Source organism: Leptopilina heterotoma, unplaced genomic scaffold, assembly GCF_015476425.1.
Source record: "Leptopilina heterotoma isolate Lh14 unplaced genomic scaffold, ASM1547642v1 Lhet_123, whole genome shotgun sequence".
NCBI classification, from domain to species: domain Eukaryota; kingdom Metazoa; phylum Arthropoda; class Insecta; order Hymenoptera; family Figitidae; genus Leptopilina; species Leptopilina heterotoma.
Genome location: NW_025110842.1, coordinates 3,039,871 through 3,067,257, shown reverse-complemented (window position 1 = coordinate 3,067,257; position 27,387 = coordinate 3,039,871). Strand labels below are relative to the sequence as shown.

Below are 27,387 nucleotides of genomic sequence, written 5' to 3'. Positions count from 1 at the left end.
AAACCGAATTTCTTAAAATTCAACATTTTTCCTTCTTTTTTATGGCATTTAGCTTTAGTATTTTTGTGCTCTTCAAAAATACTTTACTTATTTAATAGTCTCCACCCTTTGGTAAAAAATCTAAAATTATGGAAAATTAGCCAAAATTCAAAAAACCGAATTTCTTAAAATTCAACATTTTTCCTTCTTTTTTATGGCATTTAGCTTTAGTATTTTTGTGCTCTTCAAAAATACTTTACTTATTTAATAGTCTCCACCCTTTGGTAAAAAATCTAAAATTATGGAAAATTAGCCAAAATTCAAAAAACCGAATTTCTTAAAATTCAACATTTTTCCTTCTTTTTTATGGCATTTAGCTTTAGTATTTTTGTGCTCTTCAAAAATACTTTACTTATTTAATAGTCTCCACCCTTTGGTAAAAAATCTAAAATTATGGAAAATTAGCCAAAATTCAAAAAACCGAATTTCTTAAAATTCAACATTTTTCCTTCTTTTTTTATGGCATTTAGCTTCATTATTTTTGTGCTCTTCAAAATTACTCTACTTATTTAATTCTTTCCACCCTTTAGTACAAAATCAAAAATTATTAAAAATTATGAAAATTTCGAAAAACCGAATTTCTTATAATTCAACATTTTTTCTTCTCTTTTATGGCATTTAGCTTCATTATTTTTGTCTAATGTAGCAAATTTCTTACTTTACATACTGATCTTTAAATAAAAAACTTTAATAACTTTTCCTGAAAAGCTTGCTCAAAGATTAAAAATCACTATTTTTTTTAGAAAAAAGTTGATCTAAAAAAACGAAAAAAAATTTCAAAATACGTCTTTTTTAATAATTTTATTGTAGAAATGGGTTGTATTTATCTGAAAAAGTTAGCTAAGGATAGTTTTGCATTCATTTTCCAAAAAATAAAATATTTGAATTTTTTTGATTTTTCGAATTTTTTGAAAAAATGTCATAACTTTCGTTCAAGTTAATATTTTTTAATCGGATAAGGCTATGATTTTAAGTTACATTAATACCTAATAGACTGCCAAGTTTCGCATTATTCGGTTGAACCGTTTTCAATTGATGCGCGAACAAAGTTTTGCATACAGACAGACAGACAGACAGAAGGACAGACAGACAGACAGACAGATAGACAGACAGACAGACATTTTTTTTTTTACATTTTTCGAATTCTCATGTCTCAAGAAGAAAAAATATATAAGAATTTTCAAGATTGGAGCAATGTACAGACAGAAGTCTGGTTTTATTAATATAGAAGATAAAATTCTTTTTCAAAATTCAATTATTTTTAAAAATTTGAATAAAATTCTTGTTAAAATTTCACAGGAATTCAATAATTCATAAAATATTTAATAAATTTCTTTGAAATAATTCAATTATTTTCATAAGCAATAAAATTTTCACATGAGTTCAATTATTTATTATACAAAATTTCATAAAATTTTTCGAAAAATATCAATTATTTAAAAAGATTTTAATAAAATTCGTCGCATGAATTCAATTATTTAAAAAAAATTTAACAAAGTTCTTTTCAAGAATTCAATTATTTTTATAAAATAATAAAATTCTTCACCGAAATTCAATTATTTTAGAAAAATTTTAATAACATTTTTGGGAAAATTTTTAATTATTTTCATAAATAATAAAACTTATCGCAGGATTTATTTTTTAATTTAAATAATTGAATTCTTTTAGAATTTTCTAATAAAAATGGATTAAAAAATGAATTACCGAATAATCGATTTATTTTATTTATTTATTTTTTTTGAAAATAATTGAATTATTGCAACGAATTTTATTACAATTTTTTCAAATAATTGAATTTTTTGAGAAATTTTACTACTTTTCAAAAATAATTGAATTTTTTTTTTTTTTTTTTAAATAACTTTTTTTTTTAAATTTTTTTTTTTTTTTTGTTACAAAACAAGAAGAAGGCGATCACTCCGAGTGATCGCATTCTTCATGTTTTGTAATAATATTCTTATAAGTTGTTTAATTTCAAAAAGGTTTGAATTTCAATGTTTTTGAAGAATTTTAATTCCTACGTAAAAATAATAATGATTAAATATTTATTTAAAAAAGAAATTATTGATGTTTGTGAATAATTTTACAATTAATGAAGTTTGTGAATAAATGTAAAAGAACATTTTTTTGAGTTTCTAATAATTTTTAGAGTGAATCAGAATATTTTTTAGAGTCAGGGAAAAAGTGAGAATTTTGTCTGCGGAAATCAGGGAAAAGTCAGGGAAAAATAAAATTAAATATTTGTGGCAACCCTGATAAATATTATTCTTTAAAAAATGATTAAAAAGAAAAATTACGCTTATAAGAATAGAAGTTAAGAATTTTTAATATTTTACTAGTTAAGAATGTTAATAAACCAAAGACTTGAGAAAACAGGATATTAACTCCTAAGAATGCTATTAACAGTCTACATACAAAGGAAGGGAGAGAGAGAGAAAAAAAAAAAAGAATAAGAGAGAGAGGGAGAGAGAAAAAAAGAGTAAGAGAAAGGTAGAAAGAGAGCAAAAGAGAGTTAGAAAGAGAGCAAGAGAGAGACAAAGAAAGTAAGAGAGAAAAGCAGAAAAAGAGTGAAAGAAAAAGCAAGAGAGAGAGAGAACCAGAAAGAGATTAAGAGAGAAAGAGAGACAGATAGAGAGGGAGGCAGAGGGCGAATTTTATGTTAGTCGAATAACAACAACGGGAGAGAAATAATATTTTCACCATGTCAGCCAGGGGAAAATTGATAACCCAAAAAATTTTTCTGAGACACACAGACAAACAATTCCCCGAGTGTGTCGTGTATGAATATTATAGTCAGTGAGAGAATTTATAAACCGCGACGCGGATAAACTCACTCGAGACGTTTACTTTTCGGAAGTTTTTCGAAACTTTTTTTTTTTTTTTTTTTTTTTTTCGGTTCATGGATCGTATATAAGTGTATATGCGACTATTATAAAAACGCCCTCTACTCTACCATTATGGCTATTAAACCTTTTCTCCGAAACTATTAATAAAACTAAAAATAGTGCTACGCAATGTTCACGAGAGAAGAGAGATTGTTTATATTTCTATAACCCACCGGATATGCAATAAGTGAAATTATTATGCGTGTAATCTTTAGGGTGAAGTTGTTCTTTATTTCTGTGTTTTAACAGGGTTTTTTCTTTTTTGTTGCAGGGGGATGTGAATCTGTGTCTTGCCTTGATTTTTGGTAAAGTCATCTTTAGGTGGCATTACCTATACTTAGAAATGGAGGACTTGGTCCAAAGATCGAGAATTGTCTAAAGTCAACTAAGGACTTGACCTAAAGATACCTAAAGTCACCTAAAGACTTGGCCTAAAGATTTAAAGTCACCGAAAGATCTGAAGATACCTAAAGTCACCTGGAGACTTGGCCTAAAGATCGAAAGTCATCCAAAGTCATCAAACGGTTTAAAGATACCTAAAGTCACCTAAAAACTTGGCCTGAAGATCGAAAGTCGTCGAAAGTCACCGAAAGATCTGAAGGTACCTAAAGTCATCTAAAAACTTGGCTTAAGGATCGAAAGTCGTCTAAAGTCACCGAAAGATCTAAAGATACTGAAAGTCACCTAAAGATTTGGCCTAAAGATCGGAGGTTATTTAAAGTCACCTAAGGACTTGACCTAAAGATCTGGAGATACCTAAAGTCACCTAAAGACTGGACCTGAAGAAAAAACTACAAGGACTCGAATTCTTGCGACAACTACCGAAGTGATAAATTGTTCGTCCTCTATTAGAAGACTTGTCTACAAAGAAGGCGAACAACGTCGAAAGACTGAAATCGTACGCGCCTTGCAATCAGGAGATTCTTCTCCAAGAAGAAGGTTAATGCCTGCGGAAACTCGGGTGCAACCTACGCTTTTTCGATTAGAGGACAAGAGTCCACAAAGGACATAGTGTATCGGCGAAAAGCTGACTGAAACCGCACACGCCCACGATTAGAAGACTTGGCAGCAAAGAAGATCAATGTCTTCGGAAAACTTTCTAATTTCGCATCCTACGCGCCCACTATTTGACGACTTTTGTCACCGAAGAAGAGCAAGGTCTGCGAAAACGCTTTCTAATTCGAAAAACCTCGTGTTCAATTAATTATTTTTGTACATCATTCAAATGACCATAAGTCTTCATGTATGACAGATATGATGCTCTATATGTGGAATCAAAATGAAGCTTGAGACTTGTAGACTTTTGTCTACAAAGGTGGGCAATTTTTGCGAAAACAAAGTAATCGAAATTCTGCTTCTTTGACGATTAGGAGATCCCAATCGAAGCCTAATCTTAGGATTACAATTAGGAGAATTTTGCCTACAAAGAAGATGAAATGTCTGCGAAAACCAATGATTCTCCGATTGGGAGACTGGAGAGTCCAAGAGATTTTTGTTGAATCAGAAATGCCAAACAGGAGGAAAAGAGGTCCAGAGTCTTCTATTCCAAAAAGTCGGTTGATCGGAAGGAAATATTTAAAATCTACGACTTTTTGATTTGCCCAGGAAGAAGAAGAAGTCTAGTGAGTCTACAAAAAATCGGCGACTTGAATTGCTTTATCCAGGAAGATTAAAGAAGTCTATTAAGTGCTTGAAGACATTACACCGGTTTTTTTGGGGAAATCTCCACTAAGTTAACTGAATATAAAGTGAATTAAATACTAAGTAAACTGAATATAAAGTCAATTAAGTGCTACGTGAATTAACTAAAAAGTGAATTAAAATTTACAAAACTAAAATTACTAAGTGATCTAAATAAAAAGTCAATTAAATACTAAGTGAACTAAATACTAAATGATCTAAATATAAAGTGAACTAAATACAAAGTGAATTAAATACTAAGTGAACTAAAAACTAAGTGATTTAAATACTAAGTGAACTTCGCAAGAAACCGGATTATTACAACCCCACCTGCAGTATGTGACAGGATGACAACGACAACAGGAAAGAAAGGTAAGAAGAACAATTTTTATTACAACTTTTCCAGTATAGTTTTATTTGGTCCAAAATAGTTTCCGGCTGTGGTTACAAATATTAAAAAGCGTCTAAAAGTTTCTATAAAATTTTTTATCCTTCAGAATATTGTTTAGCATCATTCTAGTAACAATCTAAATTGTTTGCAGTTCATAAAAATCATTAAAATTAAAAAGAATTAATTTAAACTTCTTTTTATGACAATTTTGATCTTCTGCTGATCGACGGCTGTGGTTACTTTTATTAAAAAGCGTTTAAAAGTTTCAATAAAATTTTCTACTCTTCAGGATGTTGTTCAGCATCATTCTAATAACAATCTAGATTGTTTACAGTCAATAAAAATTTAAAAAAAATAGAATTTAATTTAAACTTCAAATTTGTGCTATTTGTCAAAAAGTACCGTTTTTGAATAAAATTAAATTTTTGAAAGCATTTCGGAAAATATTTTTTGCCATAGACCCAAAAGTGGGGGGTCCAGACTTTTTGTATGTAAAAATGATCAATTTTTATGTATTAAAATGTGACCAATGAATGGAGGTGAGGTTTTTCAAATTTCTCAAAACGTAACGTAATATGAAATCGATTCGAAAATTGTAATAAAAAGCCAAAACTAAAATTAACAAAATCACTGAAAACAACTAAATTTTATTTTTAAATGAAACATAACAAAAATAGCTGAAAAATAGGCTACACACTTTTATTCGGAAAAATAGCTGTTTCTTTAAAATCCGTTAATTGTAAATTAGCGTGCTCTTTATTTAGCGTCTATGTTCGGAAATTTCTCACTTGAGGTGCCAACGATTATTACTTCAATTTATCTTGACCATAATTCAAAGCCTTATTTACCCGGATACGTGGGTTTCTCTCTATTAAGAAACGAGACAGCTCCTCGAATCACTGTTAATGCTGTTGTTGGCCGTAATTTTCGTATTACTCGGAATATATCAGCGTTTATTAATTTCATTTTATTTACGCCCCTACGATTCTCATTAATTTTTGAATTATTAATTGCCCCCCTTTTAATGACAAGAAATATAAATAAACTCCAAAAAAAAAGAAGAATATATTCCTCGACGTGCTCTAAATTAGCAATTCTTTAGAATCCTTAGAAAACAAGATTTATCTAGTGCTTCGAATTATTTAATTTCCAGAGGTCCCTGCGAAGTTAGCGTCGATGCTGAGTGTAGAAAATAATTTTTTTTTTTGTGAAATATAAAAAAAATTATTATTTCAAACGTTTTATGCTAAAATCTGAAGGGGAGATTTTTTTAACTCCTTAAATGAATAAAAAAAAGGGAATTAGTGATATTTTCATCTCTAACAATAATTCAAAAATTTTTAAAAGTAATAAAATTCTTCGCAAAAATTCAATTATGTTCAAAATTTGTTTTAAATTCTCGTCAAAATTTCAATTATTATCTTTAGAAATAGTAAAATTCTTCTCAGAAATTCAATTATTTTCAAAAAATTTAAAAAACATTGTCAACATTTCAATTATCTTTATATAAATAAATAGCAAAATTCTTCGACAAAATTCAATTATTTTCAAAAATTTTATTAAAATTCATTACAAAATTTTAATTATTTTCATAATTAACAATATTTATCACACGAATTCAATTATTTTCTAAAGTAATAAAATTCAATTATTTTCAAAAATTTTAATAAAATCCATTGCAAAATTTCAATTATTTTCAAAAGTAATAATATTCTTCGCAAAAATTAAATATTGTTCAATATCTAATATTTTCATAAAATTTACCAAAAGAATTTAATTATTTTTAAAAAAAAAATTTAATAAAATTCTACAAAAACTTTTAATTATTTTCAAAAAATAATAAAAATTTCACAAGAATTTCATTAATAACAAATTTTTTTTTATAAATTTCTTCGCAATCATTCAACTATTTTCATAAATAATAAAATTTTTACGGGGATTCAATTATTTTTGTAAATAATAAAATTCTTTTTAGGAATTCAATTATTTTCAATTGAATTTTAATCGAATTCGTCGAAAGAATTCTTAAAAATTTTATTAAAATTCGTCCAAAGAATTTAATTATTTAAAAATTTTGTTGATAAAATTTTCAATGGGAATTGAATTCCAAGAAACATTCAATTATTCAATAAATTATTTATTTGCATTTTATTTTTATTTAAATAATTTAATTCTGGTAGAATTTTCTCATAAACATTGATTTAAAAATAGATTTCAGTTAAAATCTTCGATTATAATAATTGAATTCTTTCGAGAAATTTCATTGAAATTTTAAAAATAATTGAATTTTATCGAGACATTTTTTAAAATTGTCTTAAAAATAATTGAATTTCTACCAAAAAAAAATTTTTTATCAAAACTTTTTAAAATGTTTGAACTTCTGCTAAAATTCTGATATTTCTGAAAATAATTGAACTATTTTTTAAAGAATTTTATTGAAATTACCTATTGAAAATATTTGAATTCCAGTGAAGAATTTTATTAACATTTTTTAAAATAATTGAATTCCTCAGAAAAATTTTATTATTTATGAAAATTAATTAAAATATTTTTAGAAATTCAAATAAAATTGAACATTGAAAATAATTGAATTATAATAAATTTATTATAAGATTTTTAGAAAATATAATTGAATTTTTTTTAAGAATTTTATTATTTAGGAAAATAATTGAATTCTTAGAAATAATTTTATGGAGAATTTAAAAAATATTGAATTTTTTTTGAAGAATTTTATTATTTAGAAAAATAATTGAATTTATTGAAGAAATTTTTTTCAAATCGTATTGAAAATAATTGAATTCTTTAGAGAAGTTTTAATATTTATGAAAATTAATTAAAATATTTTCAGAAATTGAATTCAAATTGAACATAAATATAATTGAATTATAATAAATTTTTTAAAAATTTTTAGTAAATAATTGAATTTTTATAAAGAATTTTATTTAGAATTTTAAAAATAATTGAATTTTTTCGAAGAATTTTATTTGTTTAGAAAATTAATAATTGAATTCTTTGATAAAATGTTATTCAAATAATTATGCTGAAAATAATTTAAATTCTATGAAGAATTTTAATACAATTTTTAAAAATAATTGAATTTTTTTGAGAAATTTTACTGAAAATAATTGAATTTCTACGAAGAATTTTATTATTTTTATAATAATTGAATTTTTTGCAAGGAATGTTTTATACAATTTTGAAAATAATTGAAAATTCTTTGGAAAAATTTTATTAAAATTAAAAATAATTGAATTTCTGTTAATTTTTTACAAGAATTTAATTATTTTTGGAAATTTTTAATAAAATTCTTCGCAAGAATTCAATTATTTTTATAAATAATAAAATTCAATGAAGAATTTCAATTATTTTATTTATTTAATTTATTTTTAATATAATTTTAATCGAATTTTGTCGAAAAATGAAATTATTCTTAAAAATTTCATTAAAATTCGTTGATAGAATTGAATTATTTGAAAATTTGTTGATAAGGATTTTTTATGCAAATTGAATTTTAAGAAACGTTCAATTCTTCAATAAATTATTTATTTGCATTTTTACATTTAAATTTGTATTTAAATAATTGAATTCTAGTAGAATTTTCTAATAAAAATTTATTTTAATAAAAAATGAATTTCAGTTCAACTTTTAGATAATAGAATATGAAATGCAATAGAGCGTGAATTTTAAAAAATAATTGAGTTTTGTAATTAATTTTTTTGAAAATGTTTAATTGATTTTTTTAAAATATTATTTTTAGTTTCTATTTTCTAATATTTATTTATTTAGAGAATTTACGAATAATTGAAATTTCGTAAAATTGAATATTGTAAAGAAATGAATTTGAAAATTGTCAAAGAACTTTTTCGAAAATTTAAAAAAATAATCGAAGAATTTTAGTTTTAAATTCTTAAAAATAATAATTGAATTGATAATGATTTTAATTATTATAAATTATTTTTATTAATAATTATGATTAATTATTATAAAACATGAAGAAATCGATGACTTCGAGTCGAAGACTCGGAGTTATTGATTTCTTCATGTTTTATAGAACTATGAAAAGTTGAATTTCTAGTTTTAAGTAAAATGTTCTCTTATTTGATTCGACCTGATTCTATTTTTGTCAGTTGGTCCGTAATTTTTAATTTTTGGTCCGTAAAGTCCGTATTTTTAAATACTTTCACTGCTTATTCGAGCCCTGATAATATAAAGTTTGTAAAAAAAATATCTTGTTAAAGTAAAAATAATTTGTAACAATAAAAAATATTTTTCTTTTCCATATTGAGAATATATATAAGAATGGCGAATGACTGAAAAAAAGGCAGTGTTAACGATCTCAAATTTCTGACACACAAATAAACGCTTTGTCATTCGGTGAAAAATTTATTTTTGTCATGATTTTTATTGCTTTCTTTAAATTGGTTATTCACACTGTTCATTAGCAGTTGATTCAATCGCCATTGTTGATGTGGCGTTCGTCACTTATTCGTCGACATCGGATCATCAAAAAATTGATGCCGCATTCGATAATATAATAATATAACTACTTATCATCTCTTCTGAAAGTTATTTAAAAAAAAAAAAATATTTTTTCCTTTCTTCATCTCGATTTCTGTGATTCTATCGTTAAAAAAAAAATATTAAATTAGTTGATGAATGTGACATGAAATATGAATCATCAAATTTTTTCTATTTCTTCTTTGAATTTTGAAGTATTTAAAAAAATAAATAGAAAGAAAGTCCTTCAAAAACTGTGGATAGAGAGTTTCGGCTAATTTTTTTGGTGAAATATATAATTTTTAATCATTTGCCACACGTAGTGTGTCGTAGATTGTAAACCCCACCCTCTTGACGATTTCTAACGTCCCCCTAATGGTGCATTCACACCTTTGAAAAAAATCGATAAAATTCATCTAAAATTCAATTATTTCCATAATTAATCAAATTTCCACTGAAATTCAATTAATTTAGAACAGCATTTTCAGAAAAATTTAAAAAAAATAAATTGTTTAACAAAATTTTTAAACAATTCTTCACAATAATTCAATTACTTTCACTAATAAAAACATTTTTCATGGAAATTCGCAATTATTTAAAAAAATTATTGATAAAATTCTTAGCAAGAATTCAATTATTTTCGCATAAATAATAAAAATTAATAGAAGAATTTCAATTATTTTTAATACTATTTTAAATTAATTAATCGAAAAATTCAATTATTTTCACAAATAAAGTTTTGCACAAGAATTCAATTATTTAAGATAAAAGTTTTATAATATTTTTTATATTTCGCGAACATTAATTATTTAAAACAATGTTTCTAAAATTCTTATGAGGAATTCAATTATTTTCAAAAATAACAAAATTTTTACAGACATTCAATTCTAATAGAATATTTTAATAAAATTTTTCGCAATAATTTAATTATTTTCATTAATAATAAAATTCTTTTCAGGGAAATGAATTATTTTTGAAAATTTTAATAAAATTCTTTGCAACTATTCTTAAAAATTTAATTTCAATGCCTCGAAAAAATAAAATATTTTTAAAAATGTTGTTTTTACATTCTTGGGAAGAATTCAATTATTTTCACAAATATTACCATTTTTTTAGAGGAATTCAATTATTTTCAAATATTTTAATAAAATTGTTGGAAAGAAAATAAATTTTAACAAATTTTCACGAATGGATTCAATTATTTTTTTTAATTTTTAATACAATTTTTCGAAAGAATATAATTATTTTTATAAATAATAAAATTTTTTGCAATAATTCAATTATTAAAGATAAATATAAAAATTATTCCCGAAAATTGAATTATTTTGAGGCATTTTAATATACAATAAAATAATAAAATCGTTCGTAAGAATTCAATTATTATTATTATAAATAAAATAAAATGCTTTTTAGGAATTCAGTTATTTAAAGAAAATCAATAAAATAATTCTTTGCAAAATTTAATTATTTTTCAAAACTTTTCGCAATTCAATAATTTTTAATATCAACTATTTTTATAAAGTTTCCAAATTCAATAAATTATGTTCAAATTCAAATTCAATTCTTCAAAAGAATTCAATTATGTCGATAAATTTATTTATTTATTTATTTATTCAAAATGTTAACGGGTTTATTCCCGAAACTTCAATTATTTTCACGGATTTTAATAAAATTCTTTGCAAAATTCAATTATTTTCAGAAATAACAATATTTATCACAAGAATTCAATTATTTTTAAAAGCAAGAAATTTCTTCTTGGAAATTTTATTTTTTTTTTAAAATTCCAATAAAATCGTTCGCAAGAATTCAATTATTATCATAAATAATAAACTGCTTTCTAGGAATTCAATTATTTTCAAAAAAAAATTTAATAAAATACCACACAGACATTCAATTATTGTAAAAATTCGAATAGAATTCTTTGTAAAATTTAATTAATTTTTAAAAACTTTTCGCAATTTAATGATTTTTAATATCTACTATTTTTATATAATTTCCAAACAGATTTCAATTATTTAAAAAATTTGTTGTAATACTCTTCGTAAGAATTTAATTATTTTCATGATTAATAGAAAGTTTTCAGGAATTCAATTATTTAAATTAGAATTTGCATAAAATTAGTCGAAAGAAATGAATTATTTAAAAATTTTAATAACATTCTTCGCAAGAATGAAATTATTTTTCTAAATATTTAAATTTTTTTATGAATAATAATATTCGTTGCGCAGGAATTGAATTTATTAGCAGGATAAGAATGAAGTAAATAATTTTTTTTTGGATGAAAATTAGGAAAAAGTCGGGAAAATAAAAAATAGAATATAATTTTTGTCAATTTTGTGAAGTGTCTGGAAATCATCAGAGAAATGTCGCAGGGAAAATGAAAATTAAATTTTTGTGGCAAACCCTGAATTTATAGAGATGGCGCAGTAGTTATTAAAGTTGCGCAGTGGAATTTTTTTTTGCAGAAAATATAAATGCGCAGTTGTCAAAATTTAACGTCTGTTAGTTGCATTATAAAATTGCGCAGTAAAGTTTTGCGCAGTTTGGAGATGCGCAGTAGCGTCATGCGCAAGATATAACTGCGCAATGGGATTTTTTCAAAGTACGAATGCGCAGTAGTTAAAATTTTTCCCTCCCTCTCTCTCTCTATCATTCTTTTTCGCTCTTATCGTCTCTCTCTCTCTCTCTCTCTCTCTCTCTCTCTCTCTCTCTCTCTTCCACGATTTCTAGGAGAAGGAGAAAGAAGGAGAGGGAGAGAGACGATAAGAGAGAAAGAGTATACGAAAAGAGAGAAAAAGAGTGTGAGAGAGAGAGAGAGAGAAATAGTAACAGAGTGAGAGAGAAAGAAATAGAATGAGACAGAGAAGCAGAAAGAAGATGACAGAGAGAAGCAGAGAGAGAGAGAGAAGATGATAAAGAGAAGCAAAAAAGAGTGAGAAAGAAGGAGATACAATGAGACAGAGAGAGAGAAGGAATAAAAAAAGAAAGAGAGAGAGAGAAAGAGTTGGAATTGGAGGAAAGAGAAAAGAAGGAGAATGCGCGAAAGAGCATGTAGAATGTATGACAGGGATAATGCTTTCTCGATGTATAATGTAAGCGGCTGTGCGGCGCCGGCGCCTACATACGTTTGGTCTCGCCGCGGTGTATTTATAGTATTATTATTATAGTGTGTTTACGCGACATGGCACAGATTCTCTCCACCACACACTATCCGAGTCGAGTCGAGTCGTCGCATCGTCCGCAATCGTCCGGTTCCAGAGCGGCGAAAAATTTCATCGATAGGCCTGCTGCTGCTGTTGCTGCTGCTGCAACATGTCATTCCAACAGATCCAACAAGTCTCTATATACATATAAAGAGCAACAGGGCTGGGCAATTTCAAAATAAATGCATTTCAAATACCTTTTGTTATTTGAATACAAAACACTCTCCTCTCTTCTCTTCTCTTATTCGAGGACAATCTCTCTCTCTCTCTCCCTCTCTTCCTCTTTTGCAAACACACATTTGAAATTTAAACGTCTAGAATTATTTATCTTGCTGGAATATATTTTTATTCTTACAGAGATGTCATAAGTCGCTATTCTTGTCTCCTCTTCATCGGCATATATATATATATATATATATTTTGTTGTATAAGAAAAAGAAAATGACGAAAAGCAAAAAATCAAGTCCATTGTTTTACGAGCGATTATATAGTGATCATATCCACTTGTACGTTGACAATATGCAGGAACTTGACCATGATTTCTTGGTTTTTTTTTCTTCTTCTTCTTTTTTTTGATGATGAATAATAATTTGAAAATTTGTAATCTGTAAGCTCGTGAAGTTTGAGTTGATATGTGCATTAAAATAATGATAGAATGGATCTAAAAATAAGAGTAATTGATGACTGGCGAAAATTATGGCATTGTTGACAATGAAATCGATTTTGAGGATGGAAAAAATTAAGGGAATGATGGAATTATTATTTTTTAGCTTCCCAGCCCTGCTGGAAGGAATTTTTGGTACTTTTACCTTTACCTTTTTTACTTTTACCTTGTTTTTACCCATCCCTGTGGGAGAAATCTATTAGTGAATATTTGCTTCCGAACCCTGGTTGTTGTCTATTTCCTACCCCTAAAATCTCAATCGCTGTAGGACGTTTAGTTAAGAATTTTAGCTTCCGCACCCTGATTTTTTGTTTTCAACTTATTTGCTTTTACTTGCCCAACCCTGAGTTTTTGTTTTTAAAGAGTTTTCTTTACCTACCCAATCCTGACTTAAAGCTAATTATTAATTTTTCCTTCCGAACCCTGAATTTTTGTGTTTAATTTGTTTTCTATACCTTCCCAACCCTGAATTTAATTTTTATTCTTTACCTTCCCAACCCTGCTTTTAATTTTTATTCTTTACCTTCCCAGCCCTGATTTAAATCTAATGAACAATTTTACCTTCCGAACCTTAAGTTTTCGTTTTAATTTTTATTCTTTACCTTCCCAACCCTGGTTTAAACGTAATTATCAATTTTTTCTTCCGAACCCTGACTTTTCTTACTTAATTTGTTTTCATAACCTTCCCAACCCTGAATTAAAGCAAATTATCAATTTTTCCTTCCGAACCCTGATTTTACGTACTTAATTTGTTTTCTTTACCTTCCCAGCCCTGATGTAAAGCTAATTAACGATTTTTTCTTCCGAACCTTGAGTTTTAGTTTTTAATTTTTATTTTTTTACCTTCCCAACCCTGGTTTAAAGGTAATTATCAATTTTTTCTTCCGAACCTTGAGTTTTAGTTTTTAATTTTTATTTCTTTACCTTCCCAACCCTGATTTAAAGCTAATGAACGATTTTACCTTCCGATCCTTGAGTTTTCGTTTTTGATTTTTATTCTTTACCTTCCCAACCCTGATTTTAAGCTGACTACTAATTATACCTTCCAAACCATACATTTTCTTTTTTAACTTGTTTTCTTCACCTACCCAACCCTGATTTACAGCTAATTATCAATTATTCCGTCCGAATCCTGAATTTTAGTTTGAAAAAAATTTTTTTCGCCTGCCCAACACTAATTTAAAGCAATTTTTTATTTTTTAAATCAATTTTTCCTTCCGAACCCTGATTTTTTGTATTTAATTTTTTTTATCTTCCCTACATTGATTTAAAGCTAATTAACAATTTCACCTTCCAAATCCTAAATTTTCTTTTTTAACTTTCTATTCTTTATCTTCCCAACCCTGATTTTAAGCTAAATATCAATTTTTCCTTCCGAACCCTGATTTTACGTACTTAATTTGTTTTCTTTACCTTCCCAGCCCTGATTTAAAGCTAATTAACGATTTTACCTTCCGAACCTTGAGTTTTCGTTTTTAATTTTTATTCTTTACCTTCTCAACCCTGATTTTAAGCTGACTATTAATTATACCTTAAATATTCTTTGTTAACTTTTTATTCTTTACCTACCCAACCCTAATTTAAAGCTAAATATCAATTTCTCCTTCAAAACCCTGTTTAGTTTGTTTTCTTTACCTTCCCAACCCTGATTTAAAGCTAAATATCAATTTTTCTTTCCGAACCCTGACTTTTCGTACTTAATTTATTTTTTCACCTTCCCAACCCTGATTTAAAGGTGAATAACTTGTTTATTATTACCCACCCATCTATGGCCGAAATATTTTCTCGTTTTGTAATCTTCTATTTCGGTTAATAATCATTAATCATTACTTGATAAATAACAAGAATTTGTTATACATTATTAACTATAAGGCAAAAAATTACAAATTTCACCTTCCTAACCATGGTATTCTATTTTTAAATTTATAATCATTAGTTATCCATCCCTGATATAGTGAAAAATAAGTTTTTATTTATCACAAGTTCTTGCGATTAAATTTTAACCAGATTTTTTCTATAATTTATAAATTTTATTTTTTACATTTTGTTTTGAATGATGTAAGAAATGATTTTTAATTTAAATGAATTTTTGAAGGTGGAAAAATTGAAAAATATTTGTTAAAACCGTGAGAAATATATTACTAAATACTCTGCTCATCATCAAAAGTCAAGAGTACTCTTCTCACTCACTTTTAGACCTCTTGAAATATTTATAAATACATTTTTTTTCTCTTTCAGTTTCATATATATTGAACACTGATTGTGAGATCAATTGCTTATATATAGTGTTTTTCATTCAAATTAGTAATTTTTAAATTTAACGTTGGGTTCTTTTTTAAAAATCGGGGCCGGAATTGAAAAAATATATGAGAATTATATCAAACTGTAATGGGCGCACCAATCACAGTTCGAGTTTTGTGAATGTAAAAGTGGAGGGGGAGGCACCAAGAAAACACGTAATATTTCATGAAGTTTTATATCTTCGATTTGTCGCATTTGTGACAAAACACTTATTACTTAATTTTGTTTATTTTCCTTTCAATTTATTTTAATTGTTTTAAATTTTAAGTTAATTTAAAATTTTAAGTTTATTTTAAATTTTAATTAAATTCAATTTTTCTGTTACAGGTAAGTGAACAAGTCACTCGAAAACTTCTTCTATATTTTCTATCTTACGTGGGCGGTGAGTTTTATTTATTTAATTATAAAATTTATTAGAATTGATAATTATAAAAACATACAATTACAATTGGATATAAAATTACTATGCATTATTCGTAAATTAAATTTTTTGAAAAAATTTTTCTTTTTTTTCATTTTTAAATTGGTGTAGCGTCTATTAAAAGTTACGCTGGTTTTAAGTTAAATTAAATTTCTGCGAATTCGGCCAGAGTATCGTGGGAGGGGGAAGGCTGCCTCATCGGCTTTTCTGTTTTTAGTTTAATTTAAAATCAAAATAACTATAAAAGTTAACGACCATTTTGAAAAATTAAAAAGAATTTTTATTTCTAATTTAATTACTGTTTACGAATGAGAAACAATTAAAATTAAAAAAAATAAAATTAATGGAAACAATTTAAAAATTGACATAAAATTTTTTTTAAAAAATTCTACTATTTTCAAAACTTTCAATAAAGTTCTTCAAAAGAATACAATTATCTTTATAAATAACAAAATTCTTCGTAAGAATTCAATTATTTTTTAACATTTTAATAAAATTTTTTGCAACAATTCAACTATTTTCTAAACTTTTCATAATTTTCTTCGCAGATATTCAATTATTATTATTATTATTATTATTATTATTATTATTATTATTATTATTATTATTATTATTATTATTATTATTATTATTATTATTATTATTATTATTATTATTATTATTATTATTATTATTATTGAAAAATGTTTAAAAAATAACAAAATTTTTAGCGAGAATTTTTTCAAAAATAACCAAATTTTTAGCAGAAATTCAATTATTTTTAAAAATTTCATAAAATTCTTTACAGAAATTAAATTATTTTTAAAACTGTTGGAAAATGTTCTTGGAAAGAATTCAATTACAATTTACAATTATATAAATAACAGAATTCTTCCCAAAAAATTCAATTCTCTTAAAAAATAACAAAATTTTTAGCAGGAATTCAATTATCTTTTAAAATTTTTTATAAAATTCCTCACAAAAATTCAATTATTTTCGAAAATTTTAAATGAACTTCTTGAAAAGAATTCAATTATCTTTTCATAAATAAAAGGAATTCTTCCCAAAAATTCAATTCTTTTAAAAAATAACAAAATTTTAGCAAGAATTCAATTATTTTTTAAAATTTTCATAGAATATCAATTATTTTCAAAACATTCAAATAAAGTTCTTAAAAAGAATTCAATTATCTTTCTATAAATATCAGAATTCATCCCAAAAAATTCAATTCTTTTAAAAAATAACAAAATTTTTTTGCAAGAATTCAATTATTATTATCATTACAAAATAACACAATAATTCACAGAAATTCAATTTTTTTTTCAAAAATAACAAAATTTTTAGCAGAAATTCAATGATTTTCAAAAGTTTCATAAAATTTTTTACAGATATTAAATTATTTTTAAAACTTTTAAAAAATGTTTTTGGAAAGAATTTAATTACCTTTATATAATTAACAGAATTCTTCCCAAAAAAATAAATTCTCTTAAAAAATAAGTAAATAACAAAATTTTTAGCAGGAATTCAATTATTTTTTAAAAATTTTTATAAAATTCTTCATAGAAATTCAATTTATATTCAAAAATTTTAATAAACTTCTTTTATTTCTCGTCGAATTTTCTAATAAAAATTGATTTAAAAATGAATTTCAGTTAAAATTTGAGGTAATAATTAAATATTAAAATGATATTGAATTTTTAGAAATAGTTGAATTTTAAAAAGTTTGCAAATTAAAATTTTAGGAAAATTTGAATTTTTTATACTTTTAACTAATAATATTGGGAAATTAATTTTTTTTAAAAATGTTTAATTGCATTTTTTTTAAATTACTTGAATTTTTTATTTTCTACAATATATTTAATTGAAGAATTTTCGAATGATCGAAATTTCACGTAAAATTGTATTTTTAAGTATATATTTGTATTTGAAAATTCTCAAAAAGAACTTTTTCTAAAATTATTAATTTTAGTTAAAATTTTTAGAAAATAATAATTGAATTGAAATAATGAAAATAATTTTGAAGATGTTGCAGTAACAATATTTTTATAATGTAAAATATTGATTTTGTCACACGGTCATCTTTAATTATTATAAAACATATGTTTTATAGTTGTGAAAAAATTTAATTTATTTAATTCTTTTTTGCTTCCGCTTTATTCGTCTTGATTGAATTTAATTCTATTTTTCCGATTCTATTTAATTCGCTTATATTCTAAATGATTTTATTCAATTCAATTCGATAATATTTTATTCGTATCTATTCTATTCTGTTCTATTTAATTTTTTTCTTTTTAATTAATTTTTTTCTATTTAATTTTATTCAATTCTATTCGATAATATTTTATTCGTATCTACTTTATTCTATTTAATTTTTTTCTTTCGCTTCAATTTGCTTTTATTCTATTCTTTTTGATTATTTTCGTTTCTATTTTATCTGCTTTTATTATATTCAATTCCGTTTAATTCGTTGATATTTGCTTTTATTCTATTCTTTGCGATTATCTTCTGTTTATTATATTCAATTCCATTTAATTCGGTTCTTATTTGCTTGTATTGTATTCTTTTCGATTATCTTTTTTTTTCGTTTTATCAGCAATTTTTATATTCAATTCCGTTTAATTCACTGCCATTTACTTTTATTCTATTCTTTTCGATTATCTTCTTTTTATTATATATTCAATTTCGTCTAATTCGGTTTTATTTGCCTCTATTCGATTCTTTTCTATTATCTTTTTTTTTCTCCGTTTTATCCGCATTTTTTATATTCAATTCCGTTTAATTCACTGCTATTTGCTTCTATTCCATTTAATTCGCTTCTATTATATCGTATTCTATCCGTTTCTATTGACTTCTATTCTTTTGAATTCTTTTCGATTCCACTTTACTTTATTGTGTTTTATTCGCTTCCATTTATTCATTAACGTATAAAATATCCATTTCTATTCAATTCGTTTCTATTCTTTTCAATTCTTTTCGATTTTATTCTATTCGCTTCTATTTTTTTCTATTTTTTCCGATTCTTTTCTATTCAATTCGTTTCTATTTTCTTCGATTTAATTTTATTTGGTCTTAACTTTTCGTATAGTATACAGTAATGTCTAAGGAGTATGTGGTGTGTATATATATATATAGAACTAGAATATGGTAGATTGAAATTAAATAAATGGTGGCGTCTTCTGAAAAATATCGAGAACAATTTTTTGTGTCTGGGCTCTGAATCATAATTGCACCTTGAACGCACCCTGCATTGTTGAGATTGAATACTGGATTCTCCATGGTTCACGGGCGCGCGCTTTATATATATATATATTATATACAAACATTACTTGTGAGGGAAGACTTGTGAACCGCTTTTTGCCAAGTCTCGCGACGGAACGTTGACAGGCCATACCAACCAATGATTTATCATTATTATTGTTATTGAATTTCATTTTATAAAGAGTGTGTATAGTGGGTAGATCAAATCTTCAGCTATATATATATGTATATAATACCGAGCACAAGTCCCCAAGTTCATCTATCACCTTTTCAACAATTTTTCCTTTAACCATATTTTTATAGAAAACAATTTTTTTTTTTTTTTCTAGACTCTCTTTCATATATAAATAAATCATCATCAACATCATCTTCGGGATTTTTCTTCTTAACCAGATTCTTTAATGTATATATGTATACAAGTCGAGTATATATTGTATCGATATTGGTTCGAGAAATATTTTTATATGAATTAAAATCGTTAGTAATGGTAATAGTATGATAATAATTAATTTAATATAATTTAATTGAATCAGTAATTTTGTAAAATTTAACTGATTAATTACAAAAAAATGATAAAATTCATCAAAAATTCAATTATTTTCATAAATAATAAAATTTTCACATGAATTCAATTAATTTAAAATCGAATTTTCAAAATAATTTCGGAAAAATCAATTATTTAACAAAATTTTTATACAATTCTTCACAATAATTGAAATACTTATTCTTTAATAATATTTTTCATGGAAATTCAATTTTTAAAAAAAAAATTTTGATAAAATTTTAAGCAAGAATTCAATTATTTAAAATAAAATTTTCATAATATTTATTATATTTCGAAAAAACAAATTATTTAAAACTATGTTAATAAAATTCAATTACAAAAAATTCATTTATTTTGAGGCATTTTAATCAAATTCTTTGCAAAATTCTATTATTTTCATAAATATCAAAATGTTCACACAAAAATTCAATTCTTTTTAAACATTTTAATAAAATTTTTCGCATTAATTCTACTATTTTCATAAATAATAGCGAATAATTTCAATTATTTTTAATACAATATTATTTTAAATTAATTAATCGAAAAATTCAATTATTTTCATAAATAAGGTTTTCCACAAGTTATTTTCAATAAAATTTCCATAATATTTATTATATTTTGAAAAAATTATAATTATTCGAAACAATGTTTATATAAAATTCTTATGAAGATTTTAATTATTTTCAAAAGGAAGAAAATTTTTCACATAAATTCAATTCTTTTTTTAAACATTTTTATAAAATTTTTCGCATTAATTCAATTATTTTCATAAATAATAAAATTCTTCTCAGGAATTCAATTATTTTCATATATTTTAATAAAATTGATCAAAAGAAATCAATTATTTTAAATCCAATTTTAAATAAAATTTTTTGAAATAATTCAATTATTCTTTTAGATTTGAAAAAAATTCTTCCCGCAAAAATTCAATTATTTACATAAATAATTATTCCTGAAAATTAAATTATTTTGAAGAATTTTAATAAAATTCTCTACAATATTCAATTATTTTCATAAATATAACAATATTCATCACATAAATTCAATTATTTTTAAAAGTAATAAATTTTTTTCATGAAAATTCAATTATTTTAAAAAATTTAATAATAAAATCGTTTCCAAGAATTCAATTATTTACAGGAATAATTCTTCGAAAGAATTCAATTATTAAAAATAAATAACAAAATTATTCTCAAAAAATATTCAATTAGTTTAATAAAATTCTTTGCAAATTTCAATTATTTTTAAAAATATTTCGTCTTGGAAATTCAATTATTTTAAAAAATTCTAAAAAAATTGTTCGCAAGAATTCAATTATTTTCATAAATAAAGTTTTACACAAGAATTCAATTATTCAATTATTATTCTTTTTAGGAATTCAATTATTTTCACAAATAAAGTTTTACACAAGAATTCAATTATTTTCATAAATAATAAAATGCTTCTTAGGAATTGAATTATTTTTATAAGTAATCAAACTTATCGAAGATATTTAATTATTTTTAATTCTATTTTAAATTAAATAATCGAAAAAATTCAATTATTTTTACAAGTAAAGTTTTTTAAAAGAATTGAATTATTTAAAATAAAATTTTCATAATAATTATTATATTACGATAAAAAAATGTAACTATTCTTCAATTATTTTAATTAAAAATTTAATTTCAATTCCTTGAAAAAATCAATTATTTTAAAAAATGGTTTTTTTTAAATTCTTCGGAAGAATTCAAAATTAGGATTTACAAAAATATTAGAATTTTTCACACGAATTCAATTATTTGAAATATTTCAATAAAATTGTTCGATAGAAATCAATTATTTTAAATGCAATTTTAATTAAATTTTGTTAAAATAATTCAATTATTCTTTTAGATTTTAATAAAATTCTTCTCGAGAATTCAATTATTTACATAAAAAATTCTTCGAAGGAATTCAATTATTAAAGATAAATAACAAAATTATTCTCGAAAATTCAATTATTTTGACTATTTTGAGGCATTTTAATAAAATTCTTGGCAAAATTCATTTATTCTCGTAAATAACAATTTTTTGTCAAAAGAATTCAATTATTTTTAAAAGTAATAAATTTTTTCTTGAAAATTCAATTATTTTCAAAAATTCTAATAAAATCGTTCCCAAGAATTCAATTATTTCTATAAATAATAAAATGCTTTTGTTAAGAATTCAATCATTTAAAAATTTTTTTTGTAAAAATCTTCGTAGGAATTCAATTTTTTTTCAAAAATGATAAAAATTTTTTAAGAATTCAATTATTTAAATTAGAATTTTCGCAAAAATTCATTGTTTAAAAAAAATTTTTTAAAAAACAATTCATTGTTTTAAAATTTATATAAACTTCTTGGCAAGAATTAAATTATTTTTGTAAAATATTTAAATTTCCTTGATGAATAATAAAATTTGTTGCAGGAATTTGATGAATTTATTAGCGGGATAAGAAAGAATTAAATATTTTTGATTATAATTAGGAAAAAGTTTCTGATAACTTTTACCACTTTCAGAGTAAATTTTGCTACGTTCGAAAGTAAATTTTACTATGTTCAAAGAATATATATGAAAAAATGAGTAAAATTTACTTTCGAACGTAGCAAAATTTACTCCGAAAGTAGTAAAAGTTATCAGAAATGCTTTACCAGAAATGTTTTACTATAAAAGTAGTAAAATTTACTTTATATTTTTCTTCGTCCAAAGATTAGAATTTACAATTTTTCCTCGCAATATCTGACACTTAAAAAGGTATATAAACAGATTTAAAAAGTAAATGAATTTAAAATTCATTGCCAGCTGGTCCAAGTAAGTAAGTAAGTAAGTAAGTGAGAAAACAAGAAAAAAAATAAAGAGAGAGAGAGAGAGAGGTTAACAGCATTTAGTGTATATTGTTAGCGGCACGTGTTGCGGTGTGTATCTCGACAGGTAAAACTGTGTGTACCTGCCCGAGAGTGACGGGTATCAAAAGGGAGAAAAGAAAAGAAGGCAGAGTGAGAGAGAGAGAGAGAGAGAGAGAGAGAGAGAGAGAGAGGAGGGGACTATACAATGTATATTGTACCAGTAAATAATTATACAAAGCATTTTTGGGAAATACTCCACACCCATTCACCATTCACTCTGTCATATTGTCACTAGGACACGAAAAATTTTCATTCATTCTTCAAAATTTTCCCTGCACGGTCAATGGTTTTTCTTGGCATTCCTTCACGTTCAACATAATTATAGCCAGTTGGTGTACAAAAATTGACCATTTCCAAAATTTTCCCCAAACAACCAGAAAGAATTTTTTCTATTCTCTTCAACTTTCCAATTTTCAAAAAATGTAAAATACCCCCCAATATGTGTACATTGGGGTTTTTTACATTTTTTGAAAATTGGAAAAACCTTCTTCTAAATGAGTCCAGAATTGTCACGCAACCTGGAAACTTGAAAAACCTGCGGATATGTCGCAGGGAATTTTAAAAACCTTGAAAAAACCTGGGAAAAGTCAGGGAATTTTGATCGAAATCCTGGAAAATTAATATTTTCTAAAGTTTATTCTTGAAGTCTAATTTTACATAAATATTTCAAAATTAATTCAATTTTTGACGATTTTCGAAAAAAGCGTTGCGTTTACAATTTTCATAAGTACAGATGAATTTCAAATTTAATTTGAAATTTTGTAAAATTTCAATTTTGAATGAGAATTTAATTAGAAATTGTCTTAAAGAACGTAGATTTTTGAGAAATTTTAATTATTTCAATTCTTCTGAAATTAGTTAAATTTTTTAATATATATTTTTAATTGTTTATTAAAAATAATGGATGTATAGAAGAATTTTGAATTAAAAACACTAAAAGAAATTGAATTTTGAAGCAATTACAAATAATATTCAATTATTTTCAAAAGTTAGTAAAATTCTATGAAATTCAATTATTTCCAAAAATTTGTAATAAAATTCATGGCAAAATTTCAATTATTTTCTCAAAAACTTTTATCAATTAAAACGATTTTTTAATAAATCTATTACTTTAATAAAAATTTTCCAAAAGAAATTAATTATTTAAAAAAAATTTTAATAAAATTTTACATTACTATTTTATTATTTTCATAAATAATAAAACTCATCGCAGGGTTTCAATTATTTTGAAAGAAATTCAATTATTTTAAAAACCTTTGCTAAAATTTATTTATTAGAATTTAAGTCTATTATTTTCTATAAAGTTTTAAATTTAAAAAAAATAAATTAAAAAAAAAAAAAAAAAAAAAAAAAAGAAATTTCCAAACATTTTCATGAAATTCTTTGTAATAATTCAATTTTTTTTCAAAATAATTCTAATAAAATTCTTCGTGGAAATTTAATTAATTTTAATTTGTCAACATTGGATTATTTTCAATAAAATTTCACAAAAGAATTTAATTATTTAAAAAGAAATTTTCATAAAATTCGTTTCAAGAATTCAAGTATTTTCAAAAAATATATAATTCTTCGCAAAAAATTAAATTTCAATTTTATGTTCAAAAATTTACAAAAATTTTCATCAAAAATTCAATTATCTTTATAATTAATAAAATTTGTCTCCGAAATTCAATAATTTTCAAAAATTTTTTGTAAAAATCTTCGTAAGAATTCAATTATTTTCATAAATAATAAAATTTATCGCAAACTTTCAATTATTTTTAATACAATTTTAATGGAATTCCATCGAAAAATGAAATTATTCTGAAAAATTTTATTAAAATTTATCGAAGAAATTCAATTATTTTAAAAACCTTTTACTACTATTTATTTATAAGAATTTAAGTATTTTTTTCTATTTTTTTTTGTTTTTTTTATTGAAAAAATTAAATTATTTTCAAAAATTTTAATGAAATTCTTTGTAATAATTCAATTTTTTTTCAAAATAATTTTAATAATTAATTCTTTGTAGAAATTTTTAAATAATTTCAAAAAATTTGTCAAAATTAAATTATTTTCAATGTCTACTATTTCAATAAAATTTCATAAAAGAATTCAATTATTATTTAAAAAGATGTTTTAATAAAATTCAATCTCTCAAGAATTCAATTATTTTCAAAAATTAATATAATTCTTCGCAGAAATTTAATTGTGTTCAATACAATTTACAAAAATTCTCGTCAAAATTTCAATAATCATTTCAAATTTTTCTCAAAAGTTTTAATTATTTTCTCAAATTTGTAATAAAATTCTTGGCAAAATTTCAATTATTTTCAAATAATTATAAACACTTATAAAATTCTTTCGAGAAATTAAATTATTTTTAATTAAAATTTTAGTCAAATTTCCGAAAAATGAACTTATTCTTAAAGATTTTATTAAAATTTGTCAAGAGAATTCAATTATTGAAAAATTTGTTTATAAAATTCTTTATGAAAATTCAATTTCAAGAAACATTCAATTATTTAATAAAATATTTATTTGTATTTTTGCATTTAAATTTGGTATTTAAATAATTGAATTCTCATGGATTTTTTTTTAGTAAATATTGATTTAAAAATCAATTTCAGTTAAAATTTTAGATTATTATTGAATATTGAAAGCAATATAGCGTAAAATTTTAGAAATAATTGAATTTTGAAAAGGTTTTAAATTAAAATCTTGGAAAATTTGAACTTTTCATACTTTTAACTGACATTTTTGTAGAATTATTTTTTTTAAAGTTTTATTGAATTTTTCTTTAATTGTTCAAGTTTTTATTTTTTAATATATATTTAATTGAATTTCAGAATAATCGAAATTAGGTAAAAATTAATATTGAAAATAATTGAATTCTTGCGAAGAATTTTATGAATTTTAAAAATAATTGAATTATTTCGAAGAATTTTATAATTTTTGAAAATAATTGAATTCTTGCTGTGAATTTGATGAATTTTGAAAATAATTGAATTCTTGCGAAGAATTTTGTAAATTTTTAAATAATTGAATTATTTCGAAGAATTTTATAATTTTTGAAAATAATTGAATTCTTGCTGTGAATTTGATGAATTCTGAAAATAATTGAATTCTTGTGAAGAATTTTGTGAATTTTAAAAATAATTGAATTATTTCGAAGAATTTTATAATTTTTGAAAATAATTGAATTCTTGCTGTGAATTTGATGAATTCTGAAAATAATTGAATTCTTGCGAAGAAATTTTGTGAATTTTAAAAATAATTGAATTATTTCGAAGAATTTTATAATTTTTGAAAATAATTGAATTCTTGCTGTGAATTTTATCAATTTTGAAAATAATTGAATTCTTGCGAAGAATTTTGTGAATTTTAAAAATAATTGAATTATTTCGTTGAATTTTTATTTAAATTTTTTGAGAATAATATTGAATTCCTGCAAATAATTTTGTTATCTATAAAAATAATTAAATTCTTGACAAGATTTTTAAGGAAAATAGTATTAATTTTCTAAAAAAGTTTAATGATTTTTTTTTAATTATTTAAAGTTTTTAATTTCTACCTTTTTCATTGACGAATGTCAGAATAATGGAAATTTAAGGTAAAATTGAATTGTAAACAAATGGATTTAAAAATTTGCAAAGAAGAACTTTTTCAAAAATTATTAAAAATAATTTGATTTAAAGAAGAATTTTAGTTGAAAATTCTAGAAATGAACAGTTGAATTGAAAATAATTTTGAAGAAATTACAGTAATAATATTTTTCTAGTATAAAATAATGATAGTATCAAGTTCTAATTATTGTAAATTTATAAAACATGATTTTATATATTTTATATATTATTTTATATTTATATATTATTTATATTTTATATATTTTATAAACATGTTTTATAATAATATTCTTATATGTTATTGAATTTAAAATCTTTGAAAATCTTAATTTCTGTAAAAAAATAATAATCATTAAGTATTCATTTAAAAACGAAGTTATTGATGTTTTCGAATAATTTTACAATATTAAAAAAATTCGTAAATAAATGTAATAGAACAGGGAAAAAGTCGTTTTGTCTGCAAATCGGGGAGTTTGGTAAAATTAAGAATAAAATTAAGAATGAAATTAAAAATGAAATTAAAAATGAAATTAAAAATGAAATTAAAAATAAAATTAAAAATAAAATTAAAAATTAAAATTAAACTAAAAATAAAATTTGGTAAAATATAAATGTATAGTTTTAGTTTTTTTTTAGAATAGAACATGAACCTTTTTTTTGCGAAATATGCACTATTCAATCAAAGAGTAATTAGCAATTAGTCCGGAAAATTAATGTCAGGTTAAGCAACCTCAGTAGCAAGTTGTAAATCAGATGGATGACCGCAGACAATTTTTTTTATCCAGAATTTATTTATACACTCGCTCATCTCGCTAATGTGATTAAATATAAGAGAAGTGCACTACGCATGTATTTTATTTTTCTAAATATAAAAAACCATCGATGAGAATATAAATTAATAGCGTGTGTGTTTGTGTGTGTGATAATTTACTGATTAATTCCCGATTGATTATATAAATAACATACACACAGACACAGACACGAACGTAAAATATTGTCGCGTTTAGAGCCGCATAA

The 27,387-nt window shown here is 23.3% G+C and overlaps 1 protein-coding gene across 2 annotated transcripts in view; it reads left to right on the top strand.

The window, feature by feature from the left end:
• LOC122512669 (dorsal-ventral patterning protein Sog) overlaps nt 1-27,387 on the top strand; it is a 223,569-nt gene that overhangs the window by 8,396 nt on the left and 187,786 nt on the right. For both annotated transcript variants that reach the window (XM_043628645.1, XM_043628646.1), the window contains exon 3: nt 3,193-4,973. In XM_043628645.1, coding sequence (XP_043484580.1) covers nt 4,949-4,973 — 25 coding nt within the window. In that variant the 5' untranslated portion in view covers nt 3,193-4,948. The remainder of the gene's footprint in view (nt 1-3,192; nt 4,974-27,387) is intronic.